General features: G+C 47.9%; 1 protein-coding gene across 4 annotated transcripts in view; it reads left to right on the forward strand.

Moving 5' to 3' along the window:
• The window catches only part of LOC311339123 (tensin-2-like), a 35711-nt gene that overhangs the window by 6501 nt on the left and 12112 nt on the right, over positions 1 to 17098 (forward strand). For all 4 annotated transcript variants that reach the window (XR_014633195.1, XR_014633196.1, XM_084464484.1 and 1 more), the window contains exons 2-9: positions 11095 to 11127; positions 11255 to 11304; positions 11785 to 11968; positions 14204 to 14254; positions 15007 to 15129; positions 15365 to 15429; positions 15891 to 15974; positions 16599 to 16711. Coding sequence is in view for 2 of the 4 variants with exons in the window: in XM_084464484.1 (XP_084320610.1) it covers positions 11095 to 11127; positions 11255 to 11304; positions 11785 to 11968; positions 14204 to 14254; positions 15007 to 15129; positions 15365 to 15429; positions 15891 to 15974; positions 16599 to 16711 (703 nt within the window). In the remaining 2 variants the exon portion in view is untranslated. The remainder of the gene's footprint in view (positions 1 to 11094; positions 11128 to 11254; positions 11305 to 11784; positions 11969 to 14203; positions 14255 to 15006; positions 15130 to 15364; positions 15430 to 15890; positions 15975 to 16598; positions 16712 to 17098) is intronic.

Here is a 17098-nt window from a genome sequence, read left to right on the forward strand (position 1 = left end):
ACCTGCTCACAAATGCCTTGACATGGATGCACTTCCTGAAAATGATACACTCTGTCCCAGTTTTACCTGTGTTGGAACAGAGGATGTTTGTTTGCATGTTTACGTGTTGATGCTCAAACCCTGTCTCTAACTCGAAGCCGATGGAACCCTTGAAGCCGATGGAGTGATAAGAATAGACTCAGTGCAGCTGACAGCCACTCCTTCTCCGAGAACATCATCAGAATGCGGGCTCCGTTTTATCCGCCTAAAAACCCTGGCTGCCTTTTTTTTTTTTCGTGTCAAAATTAAATTTTGATGCCCAAATCCTGAAAGAGCTTTTCTTCTGGCATAAAGGGGCGAACGAGGCGCAGCCACACGGCCGCAGCTGTGAACGCATGAAGTCACCCCTGATGCGTCTTGCGAGCGGTGCTGCGTGTGACCCACTGCCGCTCGCCCTCACGCTTTAGCCCGGTCTCCTGCAGAGTGCACGCTCGCAGTTAACACCAAATTTTAGGCCAAGGGATGCGCTCCGTAAGAGTTTGCCTGCTTCCGTCCTTCATTTCCCGTACAATCTCACCTCAGGTAACCGCCCCCCCCACCCCACCCCCAGCCTTTTGTCTCCTATGAGGGTATGTGGGAGACCCCCATCTGAGGGTGTAACTGGAGGGAGTCCCCCGGTGTGGGGGTGGGGGTGGGGGTGGGGGTAGTGGTTGGAGCCATGTGGAGGGAAATCTGTGCAGTGACCTACATGTCTGGGAAAGAGGCCGATGTCCCCTGAACTGAACATCCAGGTTGCATTAAACACAGTTCAATTGTTGAACTGTGGTATGGAAACATGACTTCAAATATATTCCACAATCTGGGTTGGCTTAATAAAAGGGCACATTTCCAGAAGCATATACTGTATATATATAAGAATAAACATTGAATATTGAAGCACATCAATACTTTGACACATCCATAAGCAGAATATACAATGACTAAATACAGTAAATGATGCCACTAGACTGTATAGTCTGTATCTTTTATTGAGATACATCCACACACGTCGTTTTACTTCTTCTTCAGGCAAATGGGACCAACCATTCACCGCATCAAGTATTCAAGTCTGCATCAGGACGGCAAACCCTTCTGGCTGTGATCACTGGGGGGCAGCAATGAATCATAGACGTTGTCCAGAAGGCGTCTGTAACGCAGCCAGGGCCTGGTGGACAGGAGAGCAGGGCCTGGTGGACAGGAGAGCAGGGCCTGGTGGACAGGAGACAGCCAGGGCCTGGTGGACAGTAGACCAGGGCCTGGTGGACAGGAGACAGCCAGGGCCTGGTGGACAGTAGACCAGGGCCTGGTGGACAGGAGACCAGGGCCTGGTGGACAGGAGAGCAGGGCCTGGTGGACAGTAGACCAGGGCCTGGTGGACAGGAGACCAGGGCCTGGTGGACAGGAGACCAGGGCCTGGTGGACAGGAGACCAGGGCCTGGTGGACAGGAGACCAGGGCCTGGTGGACAGGAGACCAGGGCCTGGTGGACAGGAGACCAGGGCCTGGTAGTTAGTAGTCCTGGTGCTCTGGGGCAGATCAACCCTGAGGTAGAGCGAGGTGAAGTCTCCTATTTGGTTGTGTGACAAGTTGTTGTTCAGTGCACATGTTGTCATGTTGCTTAAGTTGTTTGGTGTCAAATTGTTAATCAGTGCGCAGAAGTTGTTGCTTAGGGACAATTTGCTGTCTTAGTGTGCAGAGGTTGTTGTTCAGTAAGTTGTTGGTTCTTGACAAATTGCTATATTTTGTGCACAAGGTTTTTTAAGTTATTGCTTACTGACTAATTGCTGTTTAGTGTACTGTGTGCACAAGTTGTTGCTTAGGGACAAATTGTTAAACAGTGTGCACGAGTTGTTATTAAATGTGCACCAAGTTGTTGCACCAAGTCATGCCAGGATGCATTCCCGAAGCCCTTCCGTCACACACACGGCCCCGCGCGCACTCCGTCTCTCACTCCCTCTCTCAATGGGTCTGACCGCCGGGCGCCAGCAGCTGTTGCACCATCGCGGAATTGCATTGCGTGAGGATTATTATTTGCGTCCATACCCTGCCCCGGTCACCGCGGCGATAACCAGAAACAACCTCTGATTGTCAGATGGCAGGTGCCACGGATCAGTGTGGAACATCTCTGCACAGAATGATCAGTCGGGATCGGAGGACATTAGAGAGTAAATATAGACGATGAGCAAAGTGCCGCAGATGCCTGCCATCATCACAGAGGACACAAATAAGTACCAACCAACTGGGCACGTGTGTGTGTGTGTGTGTGTGCGTGCGTATGTGTGTGTAGTATGCGTGCGTTGTCTGCATATAAACACGTATGTGGATTCTTTCCAGTCTGGAACATGAATAAGGTACCCAGGGAGACACAGGGGTTGTAAATGTGTCAGGCTGGGGGTCACTGTTCAGTGCTGTCCTTCTATTGTGATGCTGTTGTGATGTATTTCTCGGGGCTTGTCCTCATGTTTGCACTTTAGCTTTTTTACCATGGGCAGCTTTTCACCTTTAGACCTTTGTGTTTATAACGCTCCTTTTGGCCCTTCGATCACCTTTGATGCTTTCAATATGTTTTTCATCTTTGGTTTTGATCTGTAGTTCTATACCTCTGAAGAGAAATAACTGTTTGGTCGGCCTTCAAAATCCAACCTCCATAGTATGTTTCCAGGTTATTCCTTGGGAAACAACGGCACCAGAAATATCAGCACCAGTTTCCACTAGCGTCACAACCGGTTCTCAAACACCAATCCTGTTTCCAAAAACTGACTCAGAACCAAATCTGGTGATGTAGCATTCAAACCCTTGGAAAAAATGCTACGCCAACAATAACACGAGCCAGACCTCAACCAGTGGCTCATTAATACAGACGAAGGCACTCAAACTGCCCTTTTATTTATGGGTGGAAGAAATCTCCTGGAAAATACATGTGGAAGAAATCTCCTGGAAAATACATTTTGTAAAATATTCCCACAATTACAGGCAATGTTTATTATTGGTTATCTCTTGCTGGCAAAGGGGATGATGTGTTTATTTCAGCCAACAGGTATACAAATGTCCAAAAGCTACGTAGGTTGCTCTGCTTATGTCTACTGCTTTTCATCTCTCTCTCTCTCTCTCTCTCGCTCTCTCTCTCTCGCTCTCTCTCTCTCTCTCTCTCTCTCTCTCTCTCTCTCTCTCTCTCTCTCTCTCTCGCTCTCTCTCTCTTTCTCTCTCGCTCACTCTCGCTCTCTCTCTCTCTCTCTCTCTCTCTCTCTCTCCTTCCCTCCCTCTTCTCTATCGGTTCCCTAGCTTATCTTCCTCTCTCTCCACCATAGTTTAACCCCAGGCAAGGGAAGAAGGAGATCTGAGTCCTTTAGCTTTGCTTTGCAAGGCTGCTAAGTATTCACAATTTGTGTTTAACTGGATGCATGTGCGCCTGTGCGCACACACACACACACACGCGCGCGCGCGCGTGTGTGTGTGTGTGTGTGTGTGTGTGTGTGTGTGTGCATACACATACACCCACCCAACACGTGTTTACATACTCCAGCGAATGTGTACTGTACTTGTGTTTGTATTAATGCATGCTCGAGAGAGGAGTGGTGGAGAGAGCCTGTGTTGCAGACAGAGGGGGAGAGAGAGAGAGAGAGAATGAGAGGGGCAGAGACAGGCAGAGACAGAATGAGAGCAGCAGAGCGAGAAAGAGGGAAAGAGAGACAGATAGAATGGGGAGAAAGGATAACGGAGAGAGAGTGGGAGAGAGAGCGGGGGAGAGAGGCAGAGAGGCAGAGAGAGAGAGCAACCGAGAAAGAGAGAGAGCACTAGAGAGTGTGCGTGTTATGGAAAGAGACAGAGGAAAGCAGAGAGGCAGCATGAGTTGTTGAGGGGGAGAGTGAGTTGGTGAGCGATAGAGAGATAGATAGAGAGAGAGAGAGTGAGTGGAGAGAGAGATAGAGAGACAGAGGTACAGTATCAGTCTCACTCATACGAGGTTGGCCAGAGAGAGGGAACTGGAGAAGCTTCTTGTAAGGTAAAAAATAATCTGTCTTCTGTATTTTAAAAGCTTTCATACTCTTATCTGGACGCCCACATACAGCGTGCATACATGTTTCTCATGGTGTACTTCATACAGCATAGATTGTATTTGTAACACCTGAAAGTTATCCAGCATGATATATGTCATGATATATGTCATGATATATGTTGTTTGCATTATTATATCCAAGTAATATAGCAAACATGTTCTGCCCAAGTAAGAGGATTTTTGAAAATTTTTAAAATAAAAAAAAGAACAAAACATTAAATGAGAAGCAATTCTGTGACCTACAAAGAGGACATTGATTTAATTTTTCATACAAGGGAGCGAATTCATCGGCTTTCATTTTTAATGAGGCAGTTGTAACCATGGGCAGGGCAAGGAAAGAGAGTGACTTCTGGAACTTCTGAGTTCACTGAATATCACCAAGAACCGAGAGCTTCATGCTGACTTTTTCCAAAACGTATTTAAATGTCTTGTATGGGGTTGTTGTTGTTGTTGTTTCTGTTTACATTCAAGAGGAGCGGAGCGATGAACGTATACGCTGTGTGTGTGCGTGTGTAAGGTGTGTGTGTGTGTGTGTGTGTGTGTGTGTGTGTGTGTGTGTGTGTGTGTGTCACCTATGTTTACGTTGGCAGGTCCTCTCTTCCCCCTGTCTCTAAGTGTTTGACTGATGGGCGTTGGGAGTGTGTGTGTGCGTGTGCGTGTCAGCGTGTCAGCGTGTGTATGCGTGTGTTTTCAGAACCTATGGTCAGCTGTCCCGACATCATCTGATGCTTGCTAATTATGACTGAAACACAGATTGCCACCCCTCATATTGAGCAGCAGCAGCTGCTCCTGCTAATGTGCAGTGCTGATTTATGAATTATTATCCAGACATGCGATTGTATCCTTCAAATGGACACATTTTCAATCATCCAAAGAATCGTATAGATCGTAGAATATAATTGTATTGTAAATGTTATTCGGTCTGCCTAAATATAGTATGAAATATAGTATCCCCTTTGGCCTGTATGCATCACTTCCTGTGTTTTTCATTGTTTTGCGTTCGTTTGTGTTTGCTAAATGAACACATTGGGAGCATTAGCGGTGTTGCTGACTTTTTATTTCCACTGTACTTCCACTGTACACTGGCCGTGCCTGGCTCAGCCACGACGTATCTATTTTTATATCTATTTTTCTTACTTTTTGCATAAGAGATGCTCTTTTTGGTGACCATTAAGTGGCACTCCTAAAGTCCGAGGTTGTGAACCACTGATTCAGGACGGGGATGGGTGCTGATAGAACACGGCCGCTGTGTTGCAGTGCGTTGACGGCGTTGAGTCCTTCAGGTTCAAAACTAACTTTACTAACTTTACCCCTGAGGCGGGCGGTGGAACATTTGTGTTTTTGCTTACTTTCATATCAGCTTCCCTGCTGCCCACTGGAGGGATGTGTCTGTGTGGATGTTTCACAGGAGTTGCTCTGACGTCAGAATCAATGCTTCTCTCGCATCATCAGAATCAATGTTGCTGCCACATTGTGGCGTTGGCATCTGTAGCATCCTGCCAGATGGGACCAGATCGATGCTGTGTCCTTTGGTCGCACTGTGTGTCTGTGTGTGTGTGTGTGTGTGTGTGTGTGTGTGTGTGTGTGTGTGTGTGTGGTGGGGGGGCGGGGGGGTATGTTTGTGTGAATACAAATACAAGCATGAACGGATCCACATGCACGCTCACATACACATGAACGCACGCACGTACGCACGCACGCACGCACGCACACACACACACACAGACCACAGACATTGTGGTTATATTTACCCATATTTTTTCATTTCCTGTGCAGCTAAGCCTGCTGCTTGAAAAAAGCCCTGTGTCTGCGTAGTGTGTGTGTACAGTTCCACGGATTATACGGATGCGATGTTTGTTAATGATGATAACAATGTCTCACTAAAAAGCACCGCTGATTTGATCCGTCACGTTTCTTTCCTAGGGAAGATCCAAGTAATGTTTACTACACGTTTTGTGTTTTCTGAATGTAACTTACATGGTGTTCATGTCAGAATATGCTTTGGGAGAATTCTCCACTGAATACGATTGTTCATATATATCATATCTTCTACAGCCATACCGCACACGTGTGTGTGTGTGTGTGTGTGTGTGCGTACAGCGTTTGCTACACAGCCACGAGACAACACAGGTGCCACGCTCATCACTGCCTAATGCTTGGGTGTCTGGAGGCAGACGGGATGTTTGAGGCAGCCAGCACCGCCATGAGACGATGCAGACGGAGAGAGGGGCAGTGAACACAACCTGATGCCCCGTCTCTGGGGGCCGTGTTAGGATCTCCAATAGGAAGGTCTATCGAAATAGCTCTCTCTCCCTCAGCGATCAGCAGCTATGCTCAGCTGTTGACCTCTCTCTCTCTCTCGCTCTCGCTCTCTCTCTCTCTCGCTATCTCTCTCTCCCTCTCTCTCTCTCTCTCTCTCGTTATCTCTCTATCCCTCTCTCTCTCTCTCTCTCTCTCTCCCTCACACTCTCTCTCCCCCAATTTCCTCCCTCTCTTACTCCCTCCCTCTCCTCCATTGATTGCGTGTTCTCTCTCTCTCTTTCTAATGCACTCTTCTTCTCTGTCACTCTGCCTCTGTCTCGCTCTGGCCGTCATTGACTCCACTGTCTCTCTCTCTGTGCTCTCCCTCACCCTTGTTTTCTGTGTGTGTATCTGTGTGTGTGTGTGTGTGTGTGTGTGTGTGTGTGTGCGTGCCTGCGTGGCTGTGTGTAGTTTCTGGCGCCACTCTCTCTTCATCTCCCCGTCTCTGTAAGCTGCTCTTTCTTCTTGTGCTCCTCTCTGGTCTCCTGTTGACCATGTGTTCCCTAAAGCTCGTTATCAGCCTCTTCCCTGGACACCTCGGTACCCTTCCTCTTTGAACCACCACCGCCCCCCCCCCCCCCCCCCCTCACCACCCTGACCCACCGCCCCCCCCCCCCCCCTCACCACCCTGACCCACCGCCCCCCCCCCCCCCTCACCACCCTGACCCTGCCTCCCTCTGACCCACCGCCCCCCCCCCCCCCCTCACCACCCTGACCCACCGCCCCCCCCCCCCTCACCACCCTGACCCTGCCTCCCTCTGACCCACCGCCCCCCCCCCCCCCCTCACCACCCTGACCCTGCCTCCCTCTGACCCACCGCCCCCCCCCCCCCCCCCACCACCCTGCCAAAACAGGGTGGAGACATCTCCCAAAACAACTGGTTTTGGGAGAGATGGATGGATGAGGTTGAACAGAAGAAGAAGTGATTGATTACTTGACTAATATGAGTCTTTCTAACCTGCTGTGAGATCCTAAGTCCTGCCAGTCCTTACATACAGCCTGTTACGACTACTGTTGCCTATAACAATAACTAACAAACGAGGCTGTAGAACGGCGGACGTCATTCTTCATTTTTCTCAGATAGAAATGCTTTCTTTCGGTACGCTTTTAGAATATATTCTTTGGGTCATTTTTGCCTTTCCGTTCTCAAACGGGAAAGGCTGACTCACTCCAAGTCCCACTCCTTCCTGACTCCGACACGCGCACACACACACACACACACACACACACACACACACACACTGACTATGCCCCCATGGCAACCTGCTGGGCGCTGCTCTCCCACTTGGCTAACGCGCGCTGACAGCTGACTCTGGACGCGAAGGGAAACCTAATAGGATGTCTGTTGTGGGGTGCGGCCTGTTGCCGTTTTGGAGCCGCTGGGCTCCACCAGAAGCTGTGTCCGGTGAAAGTCCCCTTCCTGGCCCCCGGCCCGCAGTAAGCTCAGCTGGCCGGCCCTTCAGCGCGCTGCTGCCAGCCTGCAGGCAGCAGCCACCAAATCAAACCAAATAATTAAACCATCCCGACAACCAGGCGGACAACCAGGCGGCCAGCCAGGCCCCCGGTCGCCCCCGGTGAGATGGAGGGTGGGACGGGAGGTCAATGCTTGCTGATGGACGGGGCAGGCTGTGGCCCCCCCCCCCCCCCCGGCCCCCTGTGGCTCCTGCACACGGGCTCCGTGCACTAATGAACCCACATGCACAGGTTGTGTGGTTTGTGTTTGTGTTTATATTTGTGTGTGTGTGTGTGTGTGTGTGTGTGTGTGTGTTTCGACCAAGTCCTGTTTCAAAGTCCTGTTCCAATGACACTCGTCCTCTACGTACGGTCACCACCAGGGGCCCCGCTCCGCCGCCACCGCCCCGGGCCCCTGACCGACCGGGGGTCTGTGAGTGTGTGTGTGAGGGCGTGTGTGCGCGTGTCACGTCTGCATAGCGTCCCACGTCTTATCCTTGCTTCCTAAAGGCCCACAGTTCTCGACCTAAGCACTCTTATGAAGCCAGTTAGCTGCTGGTTCCTCCGGCGGGGCTCAGACGGCCGCGTTCCCGCCCGGCTCCTGTGCTGTAGTACATGTGACGTCGGCCCTGCCCTGTCTGTCTCTGTAGACAGACAGACAGACAGGCCCTGGGTCCTAAGACCGGGGTGGAATGGCATAACACTGAGTTCTGCTCACCCGTCCAATATAATAGTACTCAAATCTGGTTTATTAAACTGTGGGTGAGCAGAACTCGTTATTTATATTTGATTGTATTCCATTGTTCTCCTCGCTGTCAAGCAAGAGACGAATGACAAAGTCAATTCTCAAGTCTGATTGTATGGTTGAGTGTTTTGCATAAGCCTGCAGTGTGCATATGTACTTTATCAGACTGTAGCCTATCTGTGTGTGTGTGTGTGTGTGTGTGTGTGTGTGTGTGTGTGCGTGTGTGTGTGTGTGTGTGTGTGTGTGCGTGAACAAGCATGGTTGTCATGTGAGTGAGAGGAACTGTGATTGTATGCCGGTCAGATTTGATCTGCAGTATGTTTGTGTCCCCTGCTCTCTGTCGCTCTGGTCCTCTTCTTTCATTACTCTTTAACCAGAAGAAGATGCTACTGGTGTGTAAGCAAAACATTGCAAGCCATGACCACTTAGTCTTGGACAATAAAAGGTCTGTGCATCACATTGTAAATGTGGAATGCTTTCAAGGAGGTTGTTAAAATAAGGAAAATGGCTGAGGTATTCGTTGAGGTTGTCTGGGTCGTGATGCCAGGGCGTTACGTTTGCCTCAGTGGCTTGACTCTTGAACCTTTTGACAGCCACCTGTCATCATTACCCCCCCTCCCCCCCCCCAAAACCCACCCAGAGGGCAGTGCAGCAATCTGTCAAGCCTCTGTCACTGCGTAGTAGAAGGGTCAAAGTTTGAGGAGCAGAGTTAGAGAGAGAGAGAGTGTGGACACCAGGAGAGTCTGTGTGCCTCAGCTTCTAACCCTAACTCCAATGTCTGGGGTTCAATAAAGAGGAGAGTTCTGAAATGAGCATGCCCTCTGACACACGCCTGCTTGTGCTGACCCACCGGTCTGGTCTTTGACTAAACTACCACTGCTTCTGTACTGTTGCTGCACGACTGACAAGGGAAGACTTTAACTTGAACTACTGGAGCCATGCTGGTAGTGAGGTGCAGAGTCCTCCCGTCTCACGTTATCTGGAGGTGTTGTTGGGTGGAAGCTGTGGCTGTTGGGTTGACCTGCTTCCTTCAATGTGTTTTATATTTAAGTGTGTGTGTGTGTGTGTGTGTGTGTGTGTGTGTGTGTGTGTGTGTGTGTGTGTGTGTGTGTGCACGCGTGCTTTGGCCGCTTTTACAAGAGCAACTCAGGGAGAAGCTGTAAGCCACATGTTGAGTCTTCAGATGCAAAAATTCCCTCTTTTCTCCTCACAGTAAAGTCCAAAACATGTTTGGTCTCATTTCAGAACTGCTTTATATCCTGAGGCTGCAAAAGAAAGGGCTTTCATCAGTGGGCCGTTGGCTCAATCACCAACGTTACCTAATTTGGCCACGGATAGCGACTTAAAATACATTTATTTACATGAAAGTCTATGGAAATATTGTTGTTGTTGTCTGACTGAGTGTGTGTGTGTGTGTGTGTGTGTGTATATACCTTTATACCTCTGTGTGCATTTGCGTTTGTGTGTCTGTGTGTGTGTGCGTATGTGTGTGCCTGCGTGTACGTGTGTGTGCGTTCTTACATGCGTGTGTGTGTGTGTCAGTGTTGTGCATGAACTAGTTCAAAAGAACTAGTTAATTGAACAAGTTCATTTTTCTATGAACTTTGAACTGAACGTAACATATTTTTAACTAAAGAACTTGAACTAGTTCAGATTTTGTGACATTCTGAATTGATGCTTAGGTCCAGATGACATGTTTATTAAATAGAGTTACTGCCTTAGTGGTGATGAATGAAACAGGTGTACAAATAATATCCACAACAATCTGAGATGGTAGTGATGGGCAGCAGGTAATGGAGAGGATTCATTTTAAAAGATAAGCACAGAACACAGTCTTTCTTCAGTTAAAAAAAAAACTGTTAATGAACTGAACATGAACTAGTTCAAAGTTGAATTGGTGAACTATGAACGTGAATTTATTCATTTTCTTTTGTATGAACTGAACTTTGAACTAGTTCATGTGAAGGGTGAACTTGCACAACACTGGTGTGTGTGTGTGTGTGTGTGTGTGTGTGTGTGTGTGTGTGTGTGTGCTTGCGTGCGTGCGTGCGTGTGTGCGTGCGTGTGTGTGAGTGCGCGTGCACGCACGTCGTGGCAAGAGCACACACACACACAACACAGTCTGGCATTCATGCACTTCACGTGGAGCATTAGAATCTCTGCTGACGGCTACCTCTGCAAACCAGCTGCCCCCGACAACACAAAGAGAGCAGGAGGGAGACAGAGAGAGGCTTCCTGCCCTCCCCATCTGCACTCTTCCTCCCCGCACCGCCCCTCCCTCCGTCCCCTCATCCCTCCAGCTGGAGGGGATCCAACAGCATCAAAACAAACACATGACTTGGCGTACAACGTCCCAGTCGCTTAGTGTCTGTGTGTGTCTGTTTGTGTGTGTGTCTACATGTGGGGTTACTGGTGTTCTTATGAACCAAAGCTAAATGTGCCCTCTCTCTCTCTCTCTCTCTCTCTCTCTCTCTCTCTCTCTCTCTCTCTCTCTCTCTCTCTCTCTCTCTCTCTCTTCCTAGTTGACGGGCACCTGTCACTCAGCGTCTGACCTGGTGAGTTTGTTTTGAAATAAATCCGTTTTTTTTTTTCGTTTTTTTTGGATTTACTGTACTGTACTGTTTGGGTTGTACTTTGACTGCTTCTTGTTGCCATGGTAACACTGTGCGCTGTCTCTTTCAGAAGGGCTCCATCACGTCTACATTTCAAAAGAAGAGGGGCTCCTTACCCAGGTATAGTAGGGCCGCGCTCAACCGAGCGTCGGGCAAACGGTGACAACCACACCGACAACGTCCGGACATGTACAATGACTGGTAGTGGTGGGACGCTACTAGACTGAGCTCTAACATAACAACAAGAAGGGGTGTAGGATAGTGCAGCTAAAGCGCCTGGGTTAGATCGCCCGATGTCAACAGCCTAACCTCTAGGCACCACGAGCCCCAAGCTCTACATACTCCTTAATAACATGAAGTGTACACTACAGGCTAATGGTGTTCATCTGACACCTAGCCAAAAGCTTTTGGGTTTGAATCCCTCCTGTCTGCAGCCTAACCAGTAGGCACCCTCCCACTAACTCCTACCTGCTCATTGATGTCTTGCCAAAGACAACAGAGAAAACAGACACTTAGAGCATCCACTGAATGACCAAATAATAAAACGGCAATTAGTAGCTGATGATTATGAGGAGTCACGATGCCGTTTGAACGCCCCAGGAGCAAGAGTGTGGAGCTGGTGATGGAGCAGGTGATGGAGCGCCACTACGACTTCGACCTCACCTACATCACCGAGAGGATCATCTCCGTCTTCTTCCTGCCCGACCTGGAGGAGCAGCGTTACCATGGGAACCTGCAGGAAGTGGCCGCCATGCTGAAATCCAAACACCAGGACAAGTTTCTGGTGAGCTTCCTGGCGCCAAACAGGAGAGACACCGACTCGTCCGATTGAATGACGGACGGACGGAACAGTGCGCTCGCCGTTTGACAGAAAGGACTGAGGACTGTAGGGTTTTGAGCATCGGGTTATGGTTCTTTAATGGGGCAGTGTGTTACACGTTGCGTCTAGGACTGATGCAAATGCAAAAAAAGCACACAATATTTGTATTTGAATGTAGTGTGCATACACCAGTCTCCTGTCTAGTAAGGCCAGACCTTAGTTCTTCAACATATTAATCAATGTCGTTTTTTATCATGATTAATAAATGAAGATCGCCATTTAGATAAGACTGTTGTAAAAACCTATCTTTTGGCGAGGCTCTGCCCACCAGCGTGTGAATGTTCTAGTCCGCTCCGCCCTCAAGGGCCTTTACTCAGACACTTCGATGTCACGATGATACCGAGGAGTTTATTCAGGGAGTTCATTTTCACTTTAAAGGTAGGATACGTCATTCCTGCCACTAGGGAATCGCTCAATCAGGACAATAACAAAAGACATGGTTTGATGACGTCGTGAAGTAATGCGGGACCATGGGAGTCATTGTCTTCACCACCAGTACGCTGAAGCTATCTGACCTCACTCAGGCAGAAATCCTGTTCACAGACGAGTTCATGTATTAGTGTTTTTATTCACATTACATTTAGTCACGTAGTGTCATTTCATTCCATTCAGATATTCACACTCTGAGTTAGAGCGATGAGACTGAGAACTAAAGACCTGATCAGTACGGTGTGTTTAGCGATGTGTACCTGCCATGGAGACAGTGGGGCAGTAGCACTCTCTATGGAGCCATCTTATGGTCATTGTGTCTACACAATAGGCTAATCACCAACAGACGCTTCACTAAACAATAGCCTCAACTAAAACGCAATTAAAACCGCAGACGCTTCACTTTTCAAAATGTCCCATGATTGACATCCCTGAGGAAAACAGTAGAAAGAAGACAGTAGAAAGAGACCAATAGAAAGAGGACAGTAGAAAGAGACCAATAGAAAGAGGACAGTAGAAAGAGGACAGTAGAAAGAGACCAGTAGAAAGAGGACAGTAGAAAGAGACCAGTAGAAAGAGACCAATAGAAAGAGGACAGTAGAAAGAGGACAGTAGAAAGAGACCAATAGAAAGAGGACAGTAGAAAGAGGACAGTAGAAAGAGACCAGTAGAAAGAGGACAGTAGAAAGAGACCAGTAGAAAGAGGACAGTAGAAAGAGGACAGTAGAAAGCAGGTGATGAACGGTGCGGTCGATGCACCCAGACTACGTGATACAGATAAACAGACAATATGTGTACATTGGTGGATACTTCTACTTTCTCACCCGAAAAAAAAGAAAAGTACAAAACAAGGACACAAGTAGCATACTGATTAGATTAAGATTTTTAAATCTTTTAAGATTCAGGGTTTATGTTTTGATTCAGACTGTGCCATGGAGGGGGGGCCCTATGCAGACAGTTTGCTGTCAGTGTGTGTGTGTGTGTGAATGAGAGAGCGAGAGAGCTGATACATGTTTTTTCTTGCAGCTCTACAATGAAAGAAGATTTTATCCATAAAAATGAAAAAATGTCCTGTCCATCGTGGACGGCGTCGTTCTCTTGTACAGCAAAAAATATTACTCTACTGTGATTAAAGCTACGATTCACTGGGTTTGAACATTGGTTGAAACAATATTGATAATGTAGGTACACAGCAACAGATGAACATTGGTCTAGTTGTTTTTCATTAGGAAATAATATGGCCTTTAATAAACTCTCTACAAGCTAAAGATGAGTGTCTCTGAGCCCCTTATCATTGCTCTTTTCATAGGAGCATCCCCCACTACATCTTCTACATTTTAACTAATGTTTGGAAATGCATTTGCACAGCATGTAACATAAATAAATGTGCACAAATACAGTTTTTCCACATCTTGTGTGGAATTCTTGTTCATGGAGGCAGGGCACTTAGCAAGCAGGGGGCAGCTTCCTACCACTCAGTAAATATGGGAACTCAAACACGACTAAATTATACATAGGATGTGTTTAAGCCATCTTTTATTTATACTTTTTATTTTCACATCACCGTGCTTCACTGTCGTTTGAATTCCGTTTTTGAATAGTTCTAGAAGGTGAGGCTGTTATCAGGTACTAGACTGGAGACAGTGTGTTGGTGTATCTGTATTATCTAACATTCATACGTATTAATGACGGCGTCTGTATTTATTTCAGCTCCTGAATTTGTCGGAGAAGAGACACGACATCGCCAAACTTAACCCAAAGGTACACAAATGGTTGATCACGTATGTAGCATGTTGGAGAATTACAAAAACAACTAATTGAACAAAAGTGAAATATCGTGACGCAAACGCACAACTAAAGAAAGCAGCAGAATTTAATTTGGAGGATTCATCCATTGGAAACACACAGGCTGCATTATAATGATCAGACTGCATCATGAGCTCACAGGTTCATGCTTTGATTCAAGTATGGGCCTTATTCACCTGGCAGCCGTCTTTGGTTCTAAATGCCAGCTTGCACTGTGGAAAAACGCTCTGAGAAAAATGGTAAAGCCGGCGTCATGTTTCTAAAAGTGATGTTCTGTGTGAGAATGCGTCATCTTAAGAGGTCATCTAGCTCAGAGAGACCCTGAACTCTCCCATTGCTCTCTCTCTCTGGGTCCTCTCTCTCTCTGGGTCCTCTCTCTCTCTGGGTCCTCTCTCTCTGGGTCCTCTCTCTCTGGGTCCTCTCTCTCTCTGGGTCCTCTCTCTCTGGGTCCTCTCTCTCTCTGGGTCCTCTCTCTCTGGGTCCTCTCTCTCTGGGTCCTCTCTCTCTGGGTCCTCTCTCTCTGGGTCCTCTCTCTCTGGGTCCTCTCTCTCTCTGGGTCCTCTCTCTCTGGGTCCTCTCTCTCTGGGTCCTCTCTCTCTGGGTCCTCTCTCTCTGGGTCCTCTCTCTCTGGGTCCTCTCTCTCTGGGTCCTCTCTCTCTGGGTCCTCTCTCTCTCTGGGTCCTCTCTCTCTGGGTCCCGGGGGGCAGGTCCAGGACTATGGCTGGCCCGACCACCACGCCCCGCCGCTGGACAGGATCTGTGCTGTGTGCAAGGCCATGGACACCTGGCTGATCTCTGACCCCCAGAACGTGGTGGTCCTGCACTGCAAGGTCCGTGTTCAGTTCAGCAGGGTCCCTGGGAGGCCGCTGCTGCTGTGGGAAATAGAAAGTGAATAGAAAGTCATTCACATGATCTATTATAATCCAGTTATTCAGTCATCCACCCACTTGTTATTGCTGTTTATGCGTTGCATTGTGTGTCATATTTATAGACCTGTAACTCTTAAATCATCTGGTTGGAAGTGGTCAGAGTCACAATGGTCCTTTGTGGTTTTGTGTTGAATAGGGAAACAAAGGAAAGACGGGCGTCATTGTGGCCGCCTACATGCACTACAGCAAGATAACTGCAGGGTAAACTACCGCTCTCCCTCTGCACACATTTATGCTAGAACATAATGGGATTCTCCTGCCTCCCGATTATTTAATAATGAATAGCTTGTGGGCTGTCATAACCCATTCAAGTTTCTTTAGTGCATTTTTGTGCTGATCTCAGGATTTTATTTTTGCAGAGTTGCTAAACGTCAGCAATAAAATGAAGCAAAGAAATATGTTAAAATGAAGTCATTTTTTTGCACATTTAAAAAACATTTACCATGCCTGCCTTAGGTCTGTTTATGTCAAAACGGCGTGTAAGCATTTCAGAGTGTTACGTTGAGCAAATAAAAAAAATGCATATCACCCAAGCAGCACTAATGTTCAGCGGTTCACACACCTCAGCCACTGACAGGAGGGGGGCTGTGTGGTCTCTGCAAAGGTCAGCACAGACGGGGCTTCAGTGTGTGGGGTCCTAACGCGGTGCTGACTGTCCACAGGGCGGAGCAGGCGCTCACAACGCTGGCCATGAGGAAGTTCTGTGAGGATAAGGTTTCCTCCTCTCTGCAGCCCTCCCAGAACAGGTGCAGCCCCCTCATATCACCCGCTGCACGCTCTCTCCTCACCCGCTCTCTCCTCACCCACTGTACGCTCTCTCCTCACCCACTCTCTCCTCACCCGCACGCCTCACGCTCAAACTAAACCAATGTGGTCCCTTCAGTCGTCAGATACAGTTCATATTCATGTTTAAGGTGCTTTAGGTAAGATTTAAGGGCTATTATTTTAGTGTTATTTGTTAGAATTGGTGTAGCTATCCGTCAACTATTAGTGAATGAAATGCGCTGATTTAGATTTAAGACCGTTCCCGAATCATTTCGGACCAATAAGGGATTTTTCTTTTTCATGATTGGTCCGGGAATCTATCTTGCCTGTCAATCATCAGTGTGTGAAACGCAACACAAGGCGATGGCAGAGAGACGGAGGGAGGAGGGGTGCAGAGGGGGACGTTTCTTGGGGCTGTTTAGTTTCAGAATCTGCTCTTTACAACTCTCAACTCTTACCTGCAGTAACTTTAATGTTAAAGGTGTTGTTTGGTGCAACTTTGTAGTTCAAAGTTATAAAAGCCATAGACGCTTAACAAATATTTACAATACAAAATGAAATCAATAAGAAAAGTGCCATGAGCTCCTGGCGGTCCGTCCCCTCAGGTACATCTACTACTTCGGCGGTCTGTTGTCTGGCTCCATCAAGATGAACAGCAGTCCTCTGTTCCTGCAGCAGGTCCTCATTCCATCGCTGCCTAACTTTCAGGCAGAGGGAGGTCAGTGCCACAGCCAGTACGGCGCCCTCACCGGCTGCTTGTGATACGGTTATGATACGGTCATGATACATCAAATACATTGAGTCCAACCAAACATTTCTCTATGTGTACTCTGGCCTGGGTAACACGACTCTGAATGCTCTTTTAATATTTCAGGTCCACCAACCAGCCAACAGACATGATTGTTGTTTATCTACTGTTTTCTTATGTCTCCATCTTAAACATTTTTGGTTTTGTTTCGTGCCCACATTATGTTTGCTCCTCCTAAACGTGTCGATGGCTTAGAGTTGGGGGGCGTTGTATACAGTCGGTCTGTGAGGCTCTGCAGGGGGGGTTAAGGACTACACAAGTAACATTGACTGGCTTTCAATGTGTGGTCCTTCCCCG

Source organism: Micromesistius poutassou, assembly GCF_964030765.1.
Source record: "Micromesistius poutassou genome assembly, chromosome: 2".
NCBI classification, from domain to species: domain Eukaryota; kingdom Metazoa; phylum Chordata; class Actinopteri; order Gadiformes; family Gadidae; genus Micromesistius; species Micromesistius poutassou.